At 35.6% G+C, this 22984-nt stretch overlaps 1 protein-coding gene across 1 annotated transcript in view; it reads right to left on the bottom strand.

The window, feature by feature from the left end:
- Positions 1–473: 473 nt before the first annotated feature.
- Positions 474–22984, bottom strand: part of gc (GC vitamin D binding protein) — a 35775-nt gene continuing 13264 nt past the window's right edge. Inside the window, exons 3-5 of the mRNA XM_046842055.1 lie at positions 5873–6002; positions 2810–2895; positions 474–1884 (exon numbers count right to left, since the gene is read on the bottom strand). Coding sequence (XP_046698011.1) covers positions 1803–1884; positions 2810–2895; positions 5873–6002 — 298 coding nt within the window. The 3' untranslated portion in view covers positions 474–1802. The remainder of the gene's footprint in view (positions 1885–2809; positions 2896–5872; positions 6003–22984) is intronic.

Here is a 22984-nt window from a genome sequence, read left to right as displayed (position 1 = left end):
ATCATTCCAACCATTACTGTACATATTATGACACAAAATGGGATTGAAAATATGGCAAGGAAACAGTTGCACTGTATTTATGATTAAAAATTAAATGCTTATTAAAATATAATGAGTGTAATAAACATACTTTATAATATAATATTGTAACACATGAAGCACACAGAATTGTTAATGTGGATCAGAACTCCACACTGCTTCCCTAGTTTGTCTTTTTAGAAAAGTTCATCCCTCCAGACTGAGTGCATAAACTTCCCTAACATGCCATTCTGTTGTTTATATTAATTTCATGAATGTAATTGTAAAAAAAAAAAAAAAATTTTTTTTGGACAATTTCATTTTGCCTAATTGTTATTAAAAAAGTAACATTGTTAATATTGTTATAATTTTGAAACAAGTCTTAAATGTATGTGTAAACTATTCTATTAAGCTTTATTTGTTTAGCTTTATAATGTTTAAGTTCACCTATTCAACCAACATTCTGATGTGCATCTGTTTGTGTGTGTGTGTGTGTGTGTGTGTGTGTGTGTGTGTGTGTGTTGGGGGTCTAATAATAGAACAGTGTTCGCACTTACGTCATAAACCTTGTGGGGACAGGAGGAAAACAAATGCCGTATAATTAAACGTTTTCTATTCAGAATATGCAATCGATTAAGCTCAGGATCTGTCATGGAAACCCTGCAGTAAGCGCTAAAGCTGCACTGCCGTGTTCGTACTTAATGACCGCTTCTGTCATGTTAAAGGCAAACAGAAATTTAAATTAATTAACAGCAACATGTGGCCCTAGCTATTACTTCTGATCGTTTTGGTGCTCTTGACATTTCTGTAATTGCTGCTGAAATGATGAGAAGCAGAAGGTAAGCTGATCTTACATGCAGTTAATAGCCATGCTTGCAAAAAAATTAAACAATAATAATCCCTTTAATAGCTACATTTGGTCATTTTTTTAATCTGGTTCCTAATTCACAGATTTATTAAAGTATCCCTCTGTGGTGTAACATCTACCCTTCATTTCTACATGCTGGGTGCATTACAAAATTAATTCACAAAATTCCATGAAATATCTGGTAAACACATAAAAGCCATTGTTTAACCCTTCCTTAGTCTGTGACCAACCCTTAGTTAAGCCCTGTTTGGATGGATTCAATTCCATCATGTCTGGGTTCTGTGCTCAGAATTTTTATTTCTGCCAGACCGGCTGTCTGTTTTTCCTCTTTCCTCCCCTGAGAAAATTAGTTGTTTGACCAACTCTCTCTTTGACTGAAATCTTTCGCTTTGAAGACGAATACTTTTTAATTGCTGTTAGTCTCTGTATGTGGTCATCTAGTACACATTTACACTTCTCGAAGTGCAAAAAGAAAAATCTCTCAGGATTACAGAGGATTTTCTGAACAAAACTGGGTTCTTACAACCGTGTCTTCATACTGTGTGCTGTCTCTAATGGGAGCTCATTAGGAGAAAGACAATAAAATCAAAGAACACAATCGTTAAGGCTAATTAAAATGGACTGTTAAAATATCAGATACACATTTGCCACAATACAATGCATAGTTAAAAAAATTAATGCATGAAAAGTTTTAGAATATAAAACTTAAATAGATTAATGTGACCAAATATCTATAATCAAATTGTAAAACAACAAATAGAGCAGATGTGTGAATAATGATTCTTTTTTCTTTTAAAAAATAGCACCCAGTTAATTTCTACATATTTCTAGAAGTAATAAACACGTTTCTGTTCCATTGTGCATTCCTGTGATAAAGCAGGAGCATGCTCACCAGTTTTTGGCAGAACTGTGCAGATCAATGCTGGAAGCAGCAACTGGTAGTCAGATCTATCCATGCCTGGCTCTTGGGCTCATTTCCCTGGAACTCAAGATGATTTCTGGAAACACAGAATTATATCACATAATAGATGTATTTTTTTTAATAGAACATGTAACAAGAAACAGACTAATAAAATCGCTATCTAGTGAGTCTAAATTAGCTATTGTTATTAAATAGTTTGCTGTGGGGGGGCCTTTTAATCTTATTTTCTGAAATGGATTAATGTTGCACCTGCAGTGTAATTTACATGAACCTCAAAAGTTAATGAGAATGCTGAGCAATTTAATATAATCAAAAGCAAATGTGTTAAAAAAAACCTTCAATTGCTATTTGAATAATAATAATAATAATAATAAAAAACAAAAATCATTTACTAAGTATTAGCATTAACAAAATTTTTTAGAATATGATTCCTTTATAAATTAATAAAAAATAAAAATATTCTGACAAAATAAAAAATCATGAAAGTTTCTATAGGATCTGCCTGGTACACAACTTTGATGCCAACTGCATTTAAAGAGAATCTGTAAAAAGGTATGACTTAACATATGCCTTCTAAACAGATCACACACACACACACACACACACACACACACACACACACACACACATTTTTTCTACCTTCATGTTGCACAGTTTTTCACATATACTCTCTGAAGTTATGGGGATGGTTTCTCGCAGTTGGAAAGTCGTAATTAAAATAATTCCCATACAGTGTAACTGGATAGTTAGATCTCTTCATAACTAAATAAACATTTATTTTTAGAAACATTTTATTCAGAATAAACGGCTAATTTCCTACTATAAACCCCTATGGAGGGCAGAAACCATATGTTCAATGACAAGTGGCTGATGCTAGACTTTTCATTTGTTGAAAAAAAAATGGTGTTAGAGTTTATAATAATATAGAAGAGGAAAGTATGTGGGTGGAAATAGACTTGTCCATATTGCACAGTACAGAAAATAAGTTATTTAAGTCTCACTTTGTTTTGAATGCAGGCAACTCCATTTTAAAGTACTGTGAGCAGAAGTTGTCAACCACAGCCGCTGCTTTCTCCAATTTGCTTTCCTGCAAAAAAAGACATGTTTAGAGAACTAGTATTTTTTGGTCAGTGTGATAAGCAGGCTCCTGGGATGACAAAAAATAAATAAATGCAATCAGACCTGGCTGTTGAATGCTAATAAAGAGATCATGCCATCTGTACTGTTACATTTGACAGTTGTTGACACCTGGTCATGAATTTCTGAGTGGAAATGTTCGCTAAAAAACAATAAAAAAAAGAAAAAGAAAATACCTCAGCATACTCAATGGGGCACAAGAGCACCCTATATACATGCTAATCATGCATGTTTACCCTCTGCCATTAAGACTCAGATTTAATTAAATGTGCGTGCTAATGATTCCCAGAGCTGTCTCTCCATCTGGCACAGTGCTTGTAATTGGAGAAATTTCAGGAGGAAAAATGAACCTGTAATCACAATCAATGTGGTGACATTTTCGAGAGAGAGGTGGAAGTTCAGAGGCTACTGTGTTGTGTCACGTAGTCTTTAGCATGCTAAACAGGCCTGACTGTATGATGCGTGTTAATTTTCCATGACCGCTGATTAACAGCTAATCACCGGGGTTTGGTAAATGTCTGAAGTGAAACTGAAGTCAATGTGAAGGTTCTAAAAGGCAACAGCACTAATCAATATGTTAATTCACTCTGTTGTTAGCAGAATATTAGTCATTATTACTGAAATGACAGAACAGGAGGCATTCAAGAATGTCTATATGAATCATCATTTCCCAATGTAATCCTGGTGAAATATAAGACCATTTATCATTCATTCATCCAGAGTAACTGCTTTGTTCTTGTCAGGGTTAAGGTGAATACAGAGCCTGTCTCATAAATACTGGGGCATGATCCTGAAATACATCCTGGATGGATGTCAAAGGATCTCACAGCACTGCGCATACATATACACATGAAAATTCCACACAGAGAGTAACACGAGTTTATAATTGTATCAGGGACACTTGTTGTACACTGATCAGATATTATATTACAGAGAAACCATGGACAATTTAATACAATTTTCTAATTTCTCATTACAATAGCACCTGGGATACGTTAAGCAGCAAGAGAAATGTCAGTTAAATTTGGAAGCAGGAAAAATGGGCAAATGTAAGCATGCAAATGCCAAATTGTGATGGCCAGATCTTGTGGGGTGTTGCAGTGTTTGGCTGAATACCTACGGTGCTCTTTTGGAGGCCATACTTCAATGAGTTATTGCTGTTTTTTTCCCAAAACATGAGGAACCTACACAATATTAGGAGGTATTAATGTATGTCTGATCATTGTGTACACTCTCAGAACCTGTACACTGTCATACATACTAAATAAAATAGATCGCAATCGTATTGTCTGGATATTTAAAGTTCCCTTATAACCCTTACTTCTGTTAATAGTCTCTCCCAGATGTGGTAATTTTGTGTTCATTCCCTGAGTCATTTACACTCTGCTTATTCTGAACATACTTCTTAAAACACTTTTATATTGACTTCTTTCTATAGAGTTGTAATCATTGATATTCATGATATCTGCCGCCTAGTTCTTCTCAAGTCTTTCCACTGTCTTGCTCGATGGTAAATCTAAATCTACATCCCAATTTCTGTACACAGGCTTTGAAAGAGTGCAGTACAAACAACTATACAAGTGCAATTGTATCTTTGTTTTAAACGTCAAAACAAAGAGTGAAATCTGAGAGGAATCCAGTCTCTAGCATAAATCTGTGCTCTATCACAGCTCCTGTGCATTTTTGACAAGTTTCCTACCTCTGACTTGCCTAGTGTATGCTCTAATGCACCAGTAATCAGTGACAGTATAGTAGAAAAATAAGGATATCATAATTGAAATCAGCTTTTTCAAATGTGCAGGGGTTTAAGGCACTATATCAATGTCTTATTTTTATTAATATTTTTTTTATATCTGTATACAAATTCCAGAAAGTAATTTTTTTTATACTTTATCACTATGCCAACCAAAATATCAGAAAACACTGAAAGAAAAAAATAACATAAGGAAAATGCCAGCACTGTCATGTTGTCAGAGTTCTGCCTCTGACAGTTTTTAACTTCTCTATTATGTGGGCTGGATTTGTACCTGCATGCAGCATTTTTCTAATGAAGCAAACTGGTTCTATTTGACAAAATATAAAGCTACTGGACTAATTTAAAGCCCCATGGTTTTGATCAAGCAGCTACTAAAGATGAAGGACTGCATGCTGTAAATGCATCCGGTTAACGATCACGATCTTCGTATGTCCTGCAGGCTTCATATCTGACTGCTCCCTAATATGCGCATGAATGTGAAAATCTCCCAATTCATGCTCCTTCAGGTGAAATTCAGAGACATCTCTAGTCTGACACAGAGTTTCCCCACCATTTTCCTCCTAATTTGGTATCATATGACAGTTATCAACTGAGTACAAGTGAAACCAGACAATTTTTTTAACCTGCTGTTAATGATGCTGGTGATGAAAACCTACAAACAAAAGCAGAACAAATAGGCAACAGTTGCAATGAGTGCCATTTCTCAGCCTGAGGCCCATTTAAAAAAAAAAAAAAAATAAAAAAATAAATACATTTCAGGATTTGGAGTGTTTCATCAAGAGCTATTACAATTGATTCTATAGATTAATGCACTGAAAGCTTGCATTATTTAATTAATTTATTTTCCATACTTCTCATCCTGTAGTATGTCTTCAAATGCATACTCCTTTATCTAAATGGAATACCAATGCAAACCTGAATGCTGAGGCTCACTATTATGGCATACACAAACAGATTTGCTCTGCTGGACTCCTGGCATTACATGAACATCATATCATCACACTCTACTAAAAAAGGATGAACACTTTATTTGTTGTTGTTGGTATGTGACTCAGGAGTCCCATTAATGTCCCTTAATTCACTGGCAATTTCCGCTCCTCGTTTTCAACGCTTCCACACATTTTCACTGCTGTTGTTGTTGATGCTGTTGAGGTCGACTGCTTAGACCTACCTTTAAACATGCTGCAGTGTCATTAATGCCTGAGCGGCAGGCTGCCACTGTGCTTCTCATCTGATCCTGAATAGTTGTCAGCACTGGCAATGAAACTGACACATGTTTCACCCCAATCTGGAACAAATATCTATAAACAGACAGACATCACATCACAAGTTCATATTGAACCGTACAAAAATGAAGCAACATTTGACCATACAACCTCTTTTCATCTTTTTTTAATCATTATTTATAGTGATTCCAGGCTTTACGTGCATTAACACCTATGTAGAAATATATAATACATCAAATAAACCAATATAATAAGCACTATATTGCTGAACCCCTTTCGCTTCTTGCTGGTAGATATAATCAGATAAAATGGCAAAGGTCAAAACATCATAATAGGCAAGCTACTGACCTTATTATGCAATTGGTCAACAGCATTATTATATCATGTATCTTTGCCAGAAAACATGCCAAACCTGGAGGCATTTAAGTCGTTTAAAAGGCATTTGTTCTTTAATAATATTGGCACTCTTAGTAAATATGTGCAAAGAACGCTGACAATCCCTAATAAATATATTTGCGAATATTTAATATTTATATATATCAATATATATCATGGATATTAAGCAATTAGAGACACAAAACATTGAGATCAATTTATTAAATATTCGCAAATATATTAATTAGGCATTGTCAGCGTTCTTTGCACATATTTACTAAGAGTGCCAATATTATTAAAAAAACACTGTACATATCATTACATGATGCAGAACAAATTATTTACGACTTAAATGCCTATATATTATTAGCTTGTTTTTATTGCAGTTTTAGCTAATGGGTGATAAGTCCATAATCACGTGAAGCCTATTTTTTTTCCACTTCAAATAATGCAACTGTTTGCTTATACAGCTATGATATGTGCAATTGTCTAGAATCAGGTGTCACTGGGGTTGAACAATATCCCAAATAGTACAGCCTTTGCACAAATACGTTCTTCCTGTCTATATCGTACCTTAACCCCCTCGACAAATCTATATTTTTTTAATGGTGTACTATGTTGATTATTATTACTTTATAATGTATCTATTTGCAAAAGGGATTCAGTGTAATTTCCCCACACAATCAATATCACAATTTGATCGAGGTGTTTATATATAGCTATATGTTGTAGCAGAATAAAAAATTAGATGTCGGTTGCCAAAATTGTTGTCAGGTATGCACTTCATCAGCACACTATCATCAATGGGGAGAACATAGTGGGTGCTTACACACCCTGTTTAGATGGAAGAAAAGTTAAATATAAAGTTTGATTGACTTAATGAATGAATGGGAAATTTAGCCAAAAGAACAGAATGCACTGAATTATTTAGTGACCATTTCAGCACTAGTGAAAGAAATGAAAGTGTTTTGAGTGAAAGGATGAATAAATATGTAAAGTGAATGAGTTTGTAAATTTGTATATGTATGTGTGTGTGTCTGAACAGTGTTCTGAGATTGACTGCCAAATTCCGGCACTGGTGTATTGTACCGCACCCAGTGTTTCCAAGATCTCTTCCGAAAAACGAATGAATGACTAAATGAATGAATAAGGCTCAAAGTAACCCGTCTCTATCTTATTCTCTAGTTTGTGCAATTACACAAATTCTTACAATTCTAATAATAGTTTAGAGAAGACAATACAATTATGATCTCTGCCATACTTTAGAAATCTTTCAGTACTGTATATATTTTTTTAGTTTGTCTAGCAAAAATACAGAAGTCTAATAACGCTTAGACAAAATGATAGGCTCAGGATGTTTCTTCTTTTTCCACTATTGAAGGTAAGCCATTTAGAGAGGACCATTTAATTACAGCTTGGGATAAATTAATCATGGCTTCTCTGGGAAGCTGACAGTTTCTCAGCATGGACTCTTCCTTTCTTGTCCACCCATGCACGCAAGTCCTTTTTTTCAGCTGCACGCAGCACGTCATCTCCTACTGTGCGTATTTGTGCTAAATATCAGTTGTCAGTTGTGCAAGGTGAAAAACTTGAACAGAGAAGTTCAAACACAGGATCACCTCTGACAATAAATAATTAGAAAGACACTCCAAAACTTATTCCCTTTGCATTGATGCAAGGATTTAGGTTAAAGGCATTTATGTATTATTATTAATAACATTTTGATAAGGAATTTACATTATACAAGTTGACATTTAAAGTGCATGATGAAATCTGCTGGCAATATATATACCGTAATTTCCGGACTATTAAGCACACCCAAATATAAGCCGCACCCACTGAATTTTACAAAGATTTTTATTTTGAACATAAATAAGCCGCACCTGTGTCTACACTGAAACTAATGAACTTTACAAAGACTTTAACGAAAGACAGTGTCTGCTACACGGTGTAACAGGTGATATATGTTGTGGCTCCTTTAGAAGCAGAGCGGCATTTTGGGAATAGCATGCCGCCGCATTTTTCCGCTATTACTGCATGTGTGCAAGACTGAGGATTATGTCCTTATTATTTTCTGATGCTCATTTCTAAGTTTCTTTGACTAACCCTTAATTCTGTTGCCAAGAAAAATAAAAAAGCACGAGTTTTGGAAACCTGTCTGTGCTTATATGATTTCTGTTGCAACTGGAGTTAGCGAGCTCTCCCATGACCCTGACTTAACAGCGGCTTGTATCTAAACAGTAGCCGACCAAGAAAGTCATTGTTCACTGTCTTCCTCCTTCCTTTCACAACAATTTCTCTCAGGAGTTTTTCTTTTGGCATCGTCGTGCGTTTAAAAATCACAATCGGTGAAGCTTTTCTCCCGATGCCGTGCAGCTCAGAACACAGGTGAAGTGCGTTTTTTCATGCCCGGTTGTTTTCAGCATGATGAATGATTCGCATTTCCTGTAGAAAGTGCGAGTGAGATGCAGGTCAAACGTCAGAGGAACATCATCCATATTTATGATGTGCTGCGGCCCGATTCAGTGGGAGCGCGATTTAATATAAAGAGTTTCATTGGTTTACCTGAACCCGTTCGCAATTTCATTAGTCTAATGTTTTGGTGCTGATTTTTTATCTTGATGTTTGTGAAACCGGGAAAAACCAAGGAAAAATCCATAAACTAGCCGCTTCGTTGTTTAAGCCGCAGGGTTCGAAGCGTGGGAAAAAAGTAGCGGCTTATAGTCCGGAAAATACGGTGTGTGTGTGTATGTGTCTATATATATATATATATATATATATATATATAGTACAGTGCAAAAGTTTTAAGGCAGCTGAAAAATGCTGTAATGTGATGCTTTAAAAAATAAAAATGTTAAATAATTTTAATCAATTAAAAAATTACAAAATAAATAAACAGAAGAAAAATCTAAATTAAATCACTGTTTGGTGTGACCAAAAAACTGTCTTTCTTTTTTTTTTTTTTTTACACACTTTGTACACTTGCACAAAGTCATGAATTTTGTAGGATCAGAGTCAGGTGTCTGATTAACCAATTATACCAAGCAGTTGCTAATGATCATTAATTTCATATGTAGGTTGGATCACAGTCATTAACTGAAAAGATCTAGCTGTGTAGGAACATAAACTGGGTGAGTAACAGCCAGACTCTGCTACTAAGGTGAGGTTGTGGAATACAGTTTCATGTCACAGGTCATACACAGTCGCACAGCAACAAGAAACAGGGTAGTTATACAGTATCAGCAAGGTCTGACTAGGGTTTCAAGATGTGCTGTTCAAGCTACTTTGAAAAAACACAAAAAGAAACAGGCAGTGTTAAAGATCGTAGATGCAGTGGTCGGCCAAAGAAACTTAAATTAGTTGATGAAAGATACATCAAGCTTATTTTTCTTTTGATTTCCAACAGTGCCATCAGCAAAATACTGGCAGAAACCAGTGGGACACATGTACACCGATCTACTGCCTGGAGAAGTCTGGCCAGACGTGATCTTCATGGAAGAACTGCAGCCAAAAAAAGCCATAATGAACATGGAAGCAAGGCTAAGTGACTCAACTATGCATGAAAACATAGGAACTGAGGCGCAGAAAAATGTCAGCAGGTGCTCTGGACTGATGAGTCAGAATTTAAAATATTTGGCTATAGCAGGAGTCCAGTCCTTGCCAAAGTCCTGATTTCAATGCCATCAAGTCTAACTGGGATTGCATGAAAAGACAGAAGGATTTGAAGTAGCCTAGATCCACAGAAGATATGTGTTTAGTTCTCCAACATGTTGGAACAACCTACCTGGCGAGTTCCTTCAAAAACTGTGTGCAAGTGTACCTAGAATAATTGATGCTGTGTTACATGCAAAGGGTGGTCACACCAAATACTGATTGGATTTTGGTTTATTTACTTTCCATTTTGTTAATTGATGAAAATAACACTTCTAGTATACTTTTAATTGTTTTTGAAAGCATTCATATATTACAGCATTTTTACACTTATCATACACAGTACTGTATGATTAAAGATGGGCCTGAGAAAATATCAGTCTGGAGTGGTGACATTTGTTAATAGATGGCTTCAAGTACACATAAAAGTCAAACATATTCTATCATGTCTAAATAAAGCATCAAGTTTCCGATTTGATTTATTTAATGCTCATTACATTTCACAATTGTTTCCATAATGCAGGTAAGACCATTAGTAAAGATTTACATGATAGCGATGTTTATAGGGCAACATGACACTTCAGGAGCTTCCGTGTCAACTGAAATAAACCTATTTGAATATACATTTTCAATAACAGTCATATGTCTTGAAGTCTGCTACTGTCAATTCTGATGCCAAGTTGACATAACAATTGAGTCAAATGGCACATTGATGTATTACTACACTTCATCCCATCGATTCTCCTTAATACAACCGCAGTTCTTCATTTTCTTTGACTTACCTTAAACTCTACAGAAACCCAGGACTTTTCCAAAGACTTCCCAACCAAAGTGTCTGTGAAAGTTAATCATTGTTCTCGATGACCAACTTATTCATCACTCTGATGCTTGCCTTGTTTAATGATTATAACTTTACATTGCTATTCTGCCCATGTTTGCTGTGACCCTTTGTGTATCGACCCCTGCCAGTTTGTTTTTGGAAAAAATTATTTAAGAAAATTCACACACATGAATTCTAATTGCCTCTCTGAGTCATCTATGTTATCATAATAGCACACTGGAAGTTCGGCTGGTACAGCTGCTAATTTAGAATAGCATCATGGTGGGCAAGTGTTTAAAAAAACCTAGCCAGGAAACACACGGTTATGTGTGCAGTTTAAAATATAAAGAATGAATCCTGCTTTTCGTAAAAGCAGAAAAGACAGGCCAATGTAAACAAAACAAAACAAAAACTTTTTAAGTGTTGACAATTAATAAAGAAATTAATTATAAACACTTAGTTATGTAATAAATATCAATTAGATAATCAAGCAAAAATAACGGAGAAACGCTATGACTATATGACACTACATGACCAGACTTTTGTGGACACCTGACCATAAGATTCACATGTGCTTTTTGAACATCGCATTCCACATTTATTACCCATTTCCTGTTATATTAATCATAGGTAGAAATATCAGGTGTCACAATATTTTTGTCCATTTTTTAGTCCATAAAGTGTATTAATAGACAGGAAAGTGTTTAGTGGTAGTGGTAAGCATTGTTATCTCAGTGGTGTTGGATGTTGGATGTTGGACTTCTACGAGAAGTCGATCTGAATAAGGGTATCTGCCAAGTGATTTAAATGCAAAATATAAATATCATGAATCTATATGAGCATATTTATGACCTGATATATGAGTAAAACAACCCAGGAAAAATGCAGATGGGGTATTTGCTATACTTCCTACACATTTCTGATTACACAGTAACGATCTGTAAGCCACTTTATTAATCTTAATTATCTGCCATATAATAAAAAATTAACATTCATTTTGAATAATGGAAATCTACATATATAAATTTCTCCAATTATTTGTATTAAAACCAGAAATGGGTGGGGCCTAAATCCAGAACTGGTTACTTTTTAAAGTAATTATTTTTGTTTTGTTGTTTTATTGCTGCTACAATATTTCAAAATATATACAAAATAATCCTTTAAGGCACCTCTACCATGACCAGGAATTTAATAAGGATTTATGAATAAATAAGTTGTTTATCTCACAAATCTTTAACTGAATAAAAGGAAACCTTCACATTTGTGCACTGTTTTGCTGTTTCTTGATGCACACCTCTAGTCCAAGCAGATGGATATTCAATTTGAATAAAATATTCATATTCAGTTATATTCCTAATACATCCATATGAAAAGAAGAGTTTATATGCATATGTGAAAAGATTCAAGTTTTTCCTCTGGCAGATAAAACTTGCATAGTTTAATAAATGTTAAACTGCCCACCTGTCACTGCTGTCTGGTTGGGATTCATTTCAGAGCTTTGCCAAGGGGACCTAAGAAACAGCTGAAGATTGCACAGGATTTCATTTTGCGCTATCAATGCAGGTGATGGCATCTAGAGTGGCTTTGTTGTTGCATCTTTGCAGTTTCTCAGAAGCTTTGCCAGGGTCTTTGCAGAAGACCTTTTGAAAGCTCATAAACTATCATAGATGTTGAAAAAAAAATCAGTCTGGCTATACTGTTACAGGTCGTGACATGTTTAAGTAAATACTTTTCATTTTGCAAAAAAATTGCACAGAATCCATAGCAAAGACATAGCATGATTACAATTTCTGTATTTCTATATGGAAAAAGATGCATACATTGTGATAATATAATGTGCTGTTGCTATCACAATTCAACCCCTTGTTCATATAAGTGAGATCTTTAGAAAAAAATGCCAGCAAATCTCAAAACATCAAAAAAAATTATGGAATAGCAAAGTTAAAGTATCTGGGTGGTGATTGTACACCTTTTCCCCTTGCCTCTTCAGTGACACATTAAGGCTGTGTGTCTAAACAGCTTTTTGCAAGCCCAGACTGAAAATGTTTTGAAAAAGCAAGGGCTTCTTCAAATGGTGCTCTCAAGAGTCTTCCAAAGTAAGCAGTAAGTCTAAAATGATAGGACACGTGAGATTTTTTTTACTCACAGTGCCAAACTGATAACTACTTCCTACTACACTGATTAAACATGACCCTACAATCTGTGAGGATGAGTGCTTCCTTGAAGACATGTAAAACCAGCCACTGCATCAGAACTGATGATTCAGGGACTGATGCTCTTGATACGTCACAGAACAGCTGAATGCACTAACTGCCAACTTCTGTATGCTTGAGCTCACCCCCTAAATTAGCTAGCAGCACTTTGATTGACACCCATAGAGTGGGCCAGATGCACTTTTGTGTACTTCCGGTGACAGATGGCATGATAGCATTCAGATTTGTCATGTCCTGGATAAAGGGTGAACACTTATAGTTTATGTCAATTGTTAGCTTTATAACATAATTAAAAATAATAATAATTGGTCAAAATCTTCAAAATTTAGTCAGCTTTGTGCCTAGGTGCCTCAGGTCACACTGCAACTGATTACTTTCTTGTTAGTCATGTTGCATTCATTACCTTTATATAGCATTATTAAGTATTTTCTACTGAATTTTAGAGATAGTAAAACATTTCATACTAATAATAGCAATAAACCAGATGTGTATAAAATTATGAATTCTTATTTATATTGCTATAATGGAATTAAACAAGAAATTCAATGATATTCTGTTATCAATTACTCATCAATTACATCAATAACTACTTTTCTTTTGTTCTAAAGGTATGATTAAGCAAATCTACAGTTTTTGAAAGATTTTAATAAATAATAAATGTTGCCATTAGTTTTTAGATACACAAATTGGATAAACTATTGGGACACCTGACATTTCCAGCTGTTTGTGATTCTTCTTTAAACTGTTAACACATAGCTGGAGGCACACAAGTGTATATGATGTCTTTAAAGGGGTTGTAAAGTAAATTTTTCCTATACTTGAACTAGGAGATCCAAACCTGCTCCATTAAAACATTGTTTACATGGCTCTTTGTATGGCCTACTGTAAAGCTTTGACCTTTTGAACACCTTTGGGATGAATTCTAACCTACGTCATTACCTATTTTTAACTAATGTCAAAAATCACCACAACACACTCATAAACTTTGTTAAATGTCTTCCTAGAACAGTGGATATTATAATAACAGTAAATGGAGAATAAATGTGGAATTAAATGTTCAAAAAACATAAAAATCTTTTGGTCAGGTGTCCACAAACATTTGTTCATATAGTGTAAATATTCTAATAAAAAAAATATAATATGAGCCATTATTGATTTTGAATGACATAAAGAGAGAGGAGTGCACTAGTGGCTCAGAGACTTTCCATTATTAACCTAAAAGTTGCATTTACCCAGTTCTGTGAGATTTCAGATTCACTTCATTATTGCACATGTTGGAGAGAAACCTCAGGTAATTGGCTAATCTCCTCCCCTGGTACCTCTGCAAACAGAGGAATATTTGTAATTTTGTATTGCTAATTTTTCATCACCAGTACTGTTGTGACTCCAGTAACTGTCACAGCATGTCTCATCATCATTATCAACATCATCACTATGTCATGTCTACACCTGAGTGCACCACAAAATACAAACATTGATTTCTTGGAATACAACACCCACATGTCCTGCTCACTGTCAGAGTTCATGTTTACCAGCTTGGTGATTGCACACACCTGGATGATGCTATAACCCCACACCACTATATAAGTACACACGAAACTTACACTCAGATTTATCCACCACTGACCTCCAAAGCCTCCACTCTGATTCCTGTTTTGATTCTGGATTATTTATCTAATTTTTCGCCTGGATCTCGGATATCCTGTTTGTTCAGTATCTGACCTTAAATACACTTAGACTTTGGTTTATTCACTGCCCCTATGCTGCCTCTGCCGTCTGACACACTGCTATCACCATGTTCTCTCTTAAGCAGGGTTAATTATTTCTATTTTGATCTACAGATATGAATCAGTGTTAGTGTTCGGTGTATAATCACATATCAGCTGTTGCAGATTGCTTGCCTTTGGTTGCATTAACATATGACAACTTGAATTTTACAAGTAGTACAATTTTATTTTAAATTCGAGATACAGAAAGAAAGTCATAGAAAAGTATATTTTCCACCAGCAGAACACTGGTATTTATGTATTTCAGATAAAAAGAGTTTCTCTTCCTAGTAAAAGTGAGACTATATTAATTTATCATATTTTTGTTCCATTTATACTTTTTTATTTTATTTATTATTTATTGTGCCTAATTAAGTGGCAGACTGAGAAACATAAGGAAAAAGTATGTATTGCAGGTAGTATTGCACACAGGTGGTATTGCACGTATTGCAGGTAATATTGCACATATAACATCTTATACATGAATTTGGGCAAGCAGCCAAAACAAAATTAATCAAATATTTTATTCTGTTATTAAAATGCTTTGGTAATGCTACTTTAATAAAAGAAATGGCACCAAAACAAGGCAGAATATTTTTGTTTATTTTCTAACCCTGCCTATGCTTCTGTTTGCTAAGTTCATATTAGGTAAGTAAAGAACATAAAAATGACTATAAAAACCTATACACAAAGTAAAAAATAATACACAGCACTGTAGACATGGCAAAATACACCCCCCACACACAAATTAACAAGCGAGAAAAATCAAACAGGAAATTCAACCATCATACAGAGTGCTGAGTTAAAATTACGCATTTAAGTGGAGGATGTGAAGAATAAGACTGAATTCTGATGGGAGACTTTCTATAAGATGCTCTGGGTAAAGGCATCTGGCCCATGTTGAATGTGTGAACAGAAAACATGAAATGATAAAAAGATTAGGAGAGTTGTTCCACGATAGCACACAGTGATCAGAGACTGCATTCAAATTGTAAAAAATTGAATGGGAAAGAAATAGTAGCGGCCTCCATTATTTCTGTTTAGAAGGCAGGAGAATGCAATCAACCTTTTTCTTTTATTATGTACAGTATTACAAAATTAAATCAGTCAAGGGGATCAAAACTTCTTGTGCTGTTGTTGCTACTGCTTTGTCAAAGGGTGCTTTTTAAATTTTTAGACACTTAAATGAGACATGATAAAAATCTGTATTGGTGCTAGTATAAAGACATGCAAGGTCACAGGGGGAAAAAAAACTTTTGAAAACGGCACTAATAGTTTAGCTCTCATAACTGCAGTAAATAAAGTGCCTGTATGAAGGGTTTTGTTCACTTATCTTTCAGATTCAATAAAGCAAGCTGGAGCATGTAAGTGGTAAAGGCTTCTAATTATTGATTGTTACCTCAAACTGGCTAACCGTGGTAAAATAGCAACCTTAGGTTGATGTCAATGATAGTGTGTTGAATCAAACTTTCATAAATTATGCCAGAAATGATGGCTCATCCAAGAAACATTTGATTTAACAGCATTAACTTTTTTTTTAGTCATTTGAGCTACAGTTGCTCGTCTGTTGGATTGGACCACATGGACCAGCCTTCACACCCCACGTGCATCGGTGAGTCTTGGCTGTCCATAACTCTGTCGCCGGTTCACCACTGTTCCTTCTTTGAGCCACTTTTGATAGACACTGACCACTGCAAACCGGGAACATCCCACAAGAGCTGCAGTTTTGGAGATGCTCTCACCCAGTCGTCTAGACATTACAATTTGGCCCTTGTCAAAATCGCTGAAATACTTACGCTTGCCCATTTTTCCCCATATTTGTAACACATCAACATTAAAGGGGAAAATGTTCACTTGCTACCTAATATATCCCACCCACTAACAGGCCCCATGATGAAGAGATAATCAGTGTTATTATTGTCACACACTGGTATTGATTTATACCATTATACTAGGCTTGGTTAGTTTAAACTGTATATATGTTACACAGAAGTTTAACACTACATCAAAATAATCCACAAAACTCCACACCCAAGCTAAATAACCCAAGCTAAATATACATATATAAATAAATAACAAAAGGAAAGCACAACAGTAATGATAATTAAAAAAATTTTTTTTTAAATAAAATATCAAACTAATTAAAATGTATCTTGTAATGACTAAAATAGTGTTGTATTGTAAAAAATAAAATAAAAACAACAACAAAGTAAAACCATTTCCTTTTGAGTATTTTCTAGAAACGAATTATGCAAAGATAAGAAAGTAAAATGTTTAACTTTCACAGTACCTCTTTGAAAAAGCAGGACTTTGATACAACAATGTTCAACAATTCTCTGCCATCCTTTTGGGATTTTGGGTCAAATTGATAATAAAACCTACCGGGATACTCCTGTGTCCAAGAAAACTCAGACACATACCTACCAAACAAAGTCATAACCTGATTATTTACTGAAAAATTATAAAATATGTAAAGCAAGAAAAAACTAAATGTAAATGCAAATTTATGTAAATCTTAATATTGTTGTATTGTTGTGTTTCCATTTATATTTTTCTTTATTTATTTTTGTCAGCTAATATTTTACAATTGCTTTTCAGTTAAATCTAAACAAACAAACAAACAAATAAATAAATAAATAAATAAATAAATAAATAAATAAATAAAAGGAGAAAGCTTTTTTGTGTTAAAGTTGAAGTTTTGATACACAGCCAGATTTGTATATAATAATTGTATATACTTACTCAATGAATACAAGTATGCCAAAAAACAAACCAGTGTGTCTGGCAAGTATAAAGAGATTGTTTCCAGATATTCACCGCCACAGATAATTGCTCTTTGACTTTATTTACATTTTTATATTGTATGTATGTGTGTATGTATGTATGTATGTATGTATGTATGTATGTATGTATGTATGTGTGTAAACCTGTTTACATGCTGTTTTTGCACATCTTTCCTAAACTGCTGCTATATTGCTCTTTTGCACAACATTTTGTTTACATTTTGGCTACTGTTCACTTTGTCTTGTTACAACAGGTTTACTGGCATAGCTATTTTGTGTTTTGTGTTTTGTCCTGCACTGTCCTGTGTTGTCTTGCACTGTCTTGTGTTGTCTTTGCACTGTCTTGTGTTGTCTTGAACTGTCTTGTGTTGTCTTTGCACTGTTTGCACCAGGTTGCACACATGAATTTATCTGGTAAGGACACTTCCTAGTCCTTAGTCCTGTGTTTTCTGTTTCTGTGATTGTTGTTTGATGTAGCATCGGGGTTCTGGAGGAACGTTTTTTCGTTTCGCTGCATCAGATATATATGATTGAAATGAAAATGAAAGCTTCTTGATTAGACTTGAATTGTGTGTATGTATTTGTTCTGTTACAAAAAACGTATGCTGCCTGAAACATCATTCATATATACATATACATATATATATATATATATATATATATATATATATATATATATATATATATATATATATACAGTGTTGTGCTCGTTACTAAAAAATAGTAACTAGTTACAGTTACTCGTTACTTCATTTAAAAAGTAACTCCGTTACTTTGTTGATTACTTACACCAAAAAGTAATGTGGTACTGTTAAAAATAATTTTTTAGTTACTTTTTTAAGGACCTTCTTTAATGTTCCCATTAATCCCCTTTTATGCGTTATGGTTTATACAAACATAAAACTGACTTTAACACAAAGTAATTTTTAAACACTATTTTATTGAAGTCAGGGCAACACAAACTGAATATATCAAGGATTTCTGAAATAAATAACAAAACAAGCTGAATAATATATTCACAATCAAAAAATAAAGTGGCTTCTGCTGTTGTGTTGACCTCTTAAAAATGTTCCTTTCACAGCTGAAGTATTAAAACTATCAACAATGTTAAACAGAACACCGGGTTAGCTTCTAGCTACTAGCTCCTCAGGCATGGGGGTCCTGGAGGTGTTTCAACAGATTGGAGTTGCTGTTTATCGCAGTAGATACGAGCTCCGAACCAGAAAGACACAGCTTACATTTGACCTAAAAGTACTAGTAACGCGTTACTGCCCAACACTATATATATATATATATATATATATATATATATATATATATATATATATATATATATATAATTTGTTTAATATTGGTGTTTTTTCTTTTTTATTCAGTCCTCAAATAGTTGATTATTTGATTTCTCTAAACATTTTTTGGAATTTCCCCACCCACTTCACATGCCTGGGCAAGCTGCCACTGAAAACAATTCAGTATTATTAACATTAAAAACATTGTCTTTATAGCATACATGTTGTGAGCTATTTTGCTTTTAATTGTGAAATGATTGCTCTGCCCAGTTTGTGGCTGTAATACCTACACGTGCCATGCTAATCAGCTAGCTTTTCAAACGTCTTTTCAAAAGACTGACAAACCAGCAGCTGCTCTACACCTTTTGTTCAGTGAAAATGGGTAATTATATGATTATATTTATTTTAATTGTCTCAGAATTCTGTTGGGGAGCTGATAAAACTCTGGTAGGTCTACCAAGCAATGTTGCTGTAGTAAAAGGACAACATTCTATGCAGCATATTACAGGTGATGAACTTAATTTCTAAGTGACTTTGTAATTCACTGTGTGTTATAGCCATTTGGAACAGTTATTAAAGTAATTATTAAGTTATTAAACCAGTATTAGTTCCTGAATGCAAACAAATAGCTTTAATTTCTGTCCTACAGCTTCATTTAAAGCTAATAGGGTTCCTTTTGTGAATTTCACTCTCTGTGGCCTAAAGTGTTATAGTAAGCTTTTTACAAAAAAAGCATCCTGTAACAATGGTGGTTCTTTGTCCCTTTACCACTGTGTGAATTAATCTGTTGGATGTGAGAGACATTCAATAACATTAATAACAATAGACATTCAGTAATCCACATTCAATGAGAATTCAGGGCTGTGTCCCAAAGTCCACACAACACAATAAATAAAATGTACTACCGTATAGTAGTGGTATGCAGCTAGGATAAAGCCTATGCATTTACAATGCAATGCGATTATTTCCTACTGTCCTTATTATTATGTCCTCAGTGTTATGGAAGTGTCGAAGGGAATGTAAATAAAAACTTTTTATGGATTCAATGTGATTATTACAGTTACTAACAGTAAATAACAAAATATCCATGAATGTGTCTGTAATGTAAAAACAACTGAACATTTTAAAGACTAACAAGGAAAACCTCTCGAAGCTTGCCTTTTAACTCGCATGTGCAAAGTGGCATGCGGAGTGGGCTTCCATAGTCTCTGAGGGACTGCAGGTGTTTTGAGACAGCTGGCTCATATTTAAAATGGCATGTAACATTAATTAATATTAATTAGTTGAATAATGGCCAGCTAATCAACAAGCTGTAATACACATCACACACAGGTTATTAGCACAATAAGCAATTTGTTTTTGTGGGAAGAAAACATTATATGTTATAAGCTGTAGATTGCGGTAGATCTCAGGCTTCTTATAACCTTATAGATCTATGTTCTTCTTATACGGACCGTAGCAGACAAACAGCTGGTCTGACTTTCTACACAAGGCAGTTCTGTGGATGTATGGATGGGGGCCTAAAAAGGAGGATGGAATTCCTGGAGCACGACTGTTCATGGGGCAACTGAGAGCACCTTGGGGACATACCCCAGCCTGGGGTAGAGGAAGGCACTGTTTAAGAGTATAAGTCTCTCGAGACTGACCTCTGGTATACCTAGAGCAGTTTGAGCTGTCCCTCAAAGCTGTTCTAGTAGCCTCCAGGGAGGTGGCGAGACCCCCAAATCTGATATGTTTCCGGGCGGAAGCTGAGACAGGCACTTTCTGGAGACCGCTATGCCCTGAAGCACCAGAGGTGGCAGGGTTAACAACCCGATCTCCCGAGGTCACTGTGGAGAGGCGGTTGTGCTAAGGCATACCTTTTCGTCAAAGCCCTCTTTTTAAAGATAATGATCCTCAGATCCGTCACTTTCCTGTGTTTCGATCATTGAACTCGTACTGGGCTAGGGCTGTGCCTGCCGAGCAGTCCCATGACAGTGGCGAGGAAGGAAGCGCTGAAATTTTTTTTTTATCTTTTTGCCTCCTGAAACCTGTCGACAACCGTATAAATTGCGTTGCTGAACGACCGGGGCCTCCAGGAGAATGGCTCTGTCTCTGTCAGAGAGATCAGAAAGTTTCCTCTCAGTGGCCACCAGGACCGCCATAGACTGGCCAATGTAGCCCTGATGGCCAGGTCTGTAACATGATGCAGCTCTAAAATACTGTAATTTCTCCTTTTATCACCCTCATCTATTGCCTGGTAGGCTTACAGACTGCCATGGTGTGCAAACAGCCTCCAGCCTGACCCGTTGCCATTTAAGCTTTGCGAACCAAAGCCAAGGAGGTCCGGAAAAGCTTGGTGGGCAGCGCCGGGGCTTTCAGGGACAATGCAGCACCAGGGGAGAGATAGCCATTGTCTCTTAAACCTGGGGAACTGAAATATAGCTGCACTGAAGAGGTGGGACAAATAAGGACTGCCCCAGGATCTGGAAACATCAGGGTGCAGATCTGGAAAGAAGGGCAGGCCCCAGCACAGAGGCAGTGACCTCGGTCTCAGGTACTCATCTAATTTATTAAGAGGATGCTCAGCTGGCCTAGCAATGTTAAGCTTGAAAACAGCACAAGTCACTACCTCCAAGAGCTTCTGGCTGCGGTGGCATGTCCATGGGTTCGTCTAATATGGCACTATCATCAGAGAAAGAGAGGTGGAGCACCGCACCCTCTCCACAGGGGGAAGAAACCGCGGGGGCGGGCTTCCGAGCCCTGGGAAAAAGGCGCCACATCTGGCAGGTAAGGAGCGATTAAGGGACAAGCCCATTTTCATTCCCTCTTGCTTTTTTGCTAGTTTGATTTTCCGATTTCTTGATTGTTTTTTTTTTTCCTTTTTACCGACTTACCAATACTTACCTGCAGTGTTGGGCAGTAATGCGTTACTAGTACTAGTACGCGTTACTGTAACACAGTTACTTTTGACAGTAACTAATACTGTAACGCATTACTTTTTAAATAAAGTAACTCCGTTACCGTTACCGTATGGTGCGTTGTCCGTTACTTTTTTAAATGAATTAATTTTGGCTGAAGTGTAGCCTACAGCCTGACCTGTTTACAGCAGCGACGCATTGTAGGATTGGTGGATGAACCACTGTAAACACAAAGAAGACGCACTGTGGACGTGTTTCCGTTTATTCAAGTCTGTGCGGCAGTAATGGCAAGTCAAGGCTAGAGCAAGACGAGTTTCTCAAAGTGGAAATATGGTCATTATTTCACTTTAGTTGAGCATAAAGACAAAAATTTTTTGGCAAATGTAAGCTGTGTCTTTCTGGTTTGAAGGTCGTATCTACTGCGATAAACAGCAACTCCAATCTGTCGAAGCTCCTCCAGAAACTCCATGCCTCGACGAAGCTAGAAGCTAACCTGGTGTTATGTTGTACATTGTTGATAGTTTTCATACTTAAGCTGTGAAAGGAACATTTTTTAGGGCTCAACACAACAGCTTTTATTATGCAGAAGCCACTTTAGTTTTTGATTCTGAATATATTATTCAGCTTGTTTTGTTACTTATTTCAGAAATCCTTGTGATATATTCAGTTTGTGCTGGTCTGACTTAAATAAAATAGTGTTTAAAAATTACTTTGTGTTTTTAAGTCAGTTTTGTGTTTGTACAGACCATAGAGCATAAAAGGGCATTAATGTGAACATTAAAGAACGTTCTTTAAAAAAGTAACTAAAAAGTTACTTTTAACAGTAACACATTACTTTTTGGTGTAAGTAATCAACAAAGTAATTGAGTTACTTTTTTAATGAAGTAACTAGTAACAGTAACAAGTTACTATTTCTTAGTAACTAGCACAACACTGCTTACCTGTGGCAAGAACAGACACACACAGAGCACTTCTGATTACACACATGGTTCAGAGGGTGGTCATGCAGGGGGTGTTTCCAAAGCGTTGTTGATGAAGCTAGAGTTCAATAATGTTCACTACGATAATGTTCACCTTAAACAACAAAATGGGGAAATGTGATCTCTGTGACTTTATCAGTTGCATGGTTGTTAGTTCCAGACAGGCTGGTCTAAGTATTTCAGAAACTGCTGAGCAGGAAAGCTATGGTAACTTTACACAAAGCAGAAAAACATTGAAAAAATCACAACATGGGATATAATGAGTGTGAGAGCACAGTGC

This window comes from Silurus meridionalis, chromosome 27 (assembly GCF_014805685.1).
Source record: "Silurus meridionalis isolate SWU-2019-XX chromosome 27, ASM1480568v1, whole genome shotgun sequence".
In the NCBI taxonomy this organism is placed as follows: Eukaryota; Metazoa; Chordata; class Actinopteri; order Siluriformes; family Siluridae; genus Silurus; species Silurus meridionalis.
This window is presented reverse-complemented; position numbering and strand designations above follow the sequence as displayed.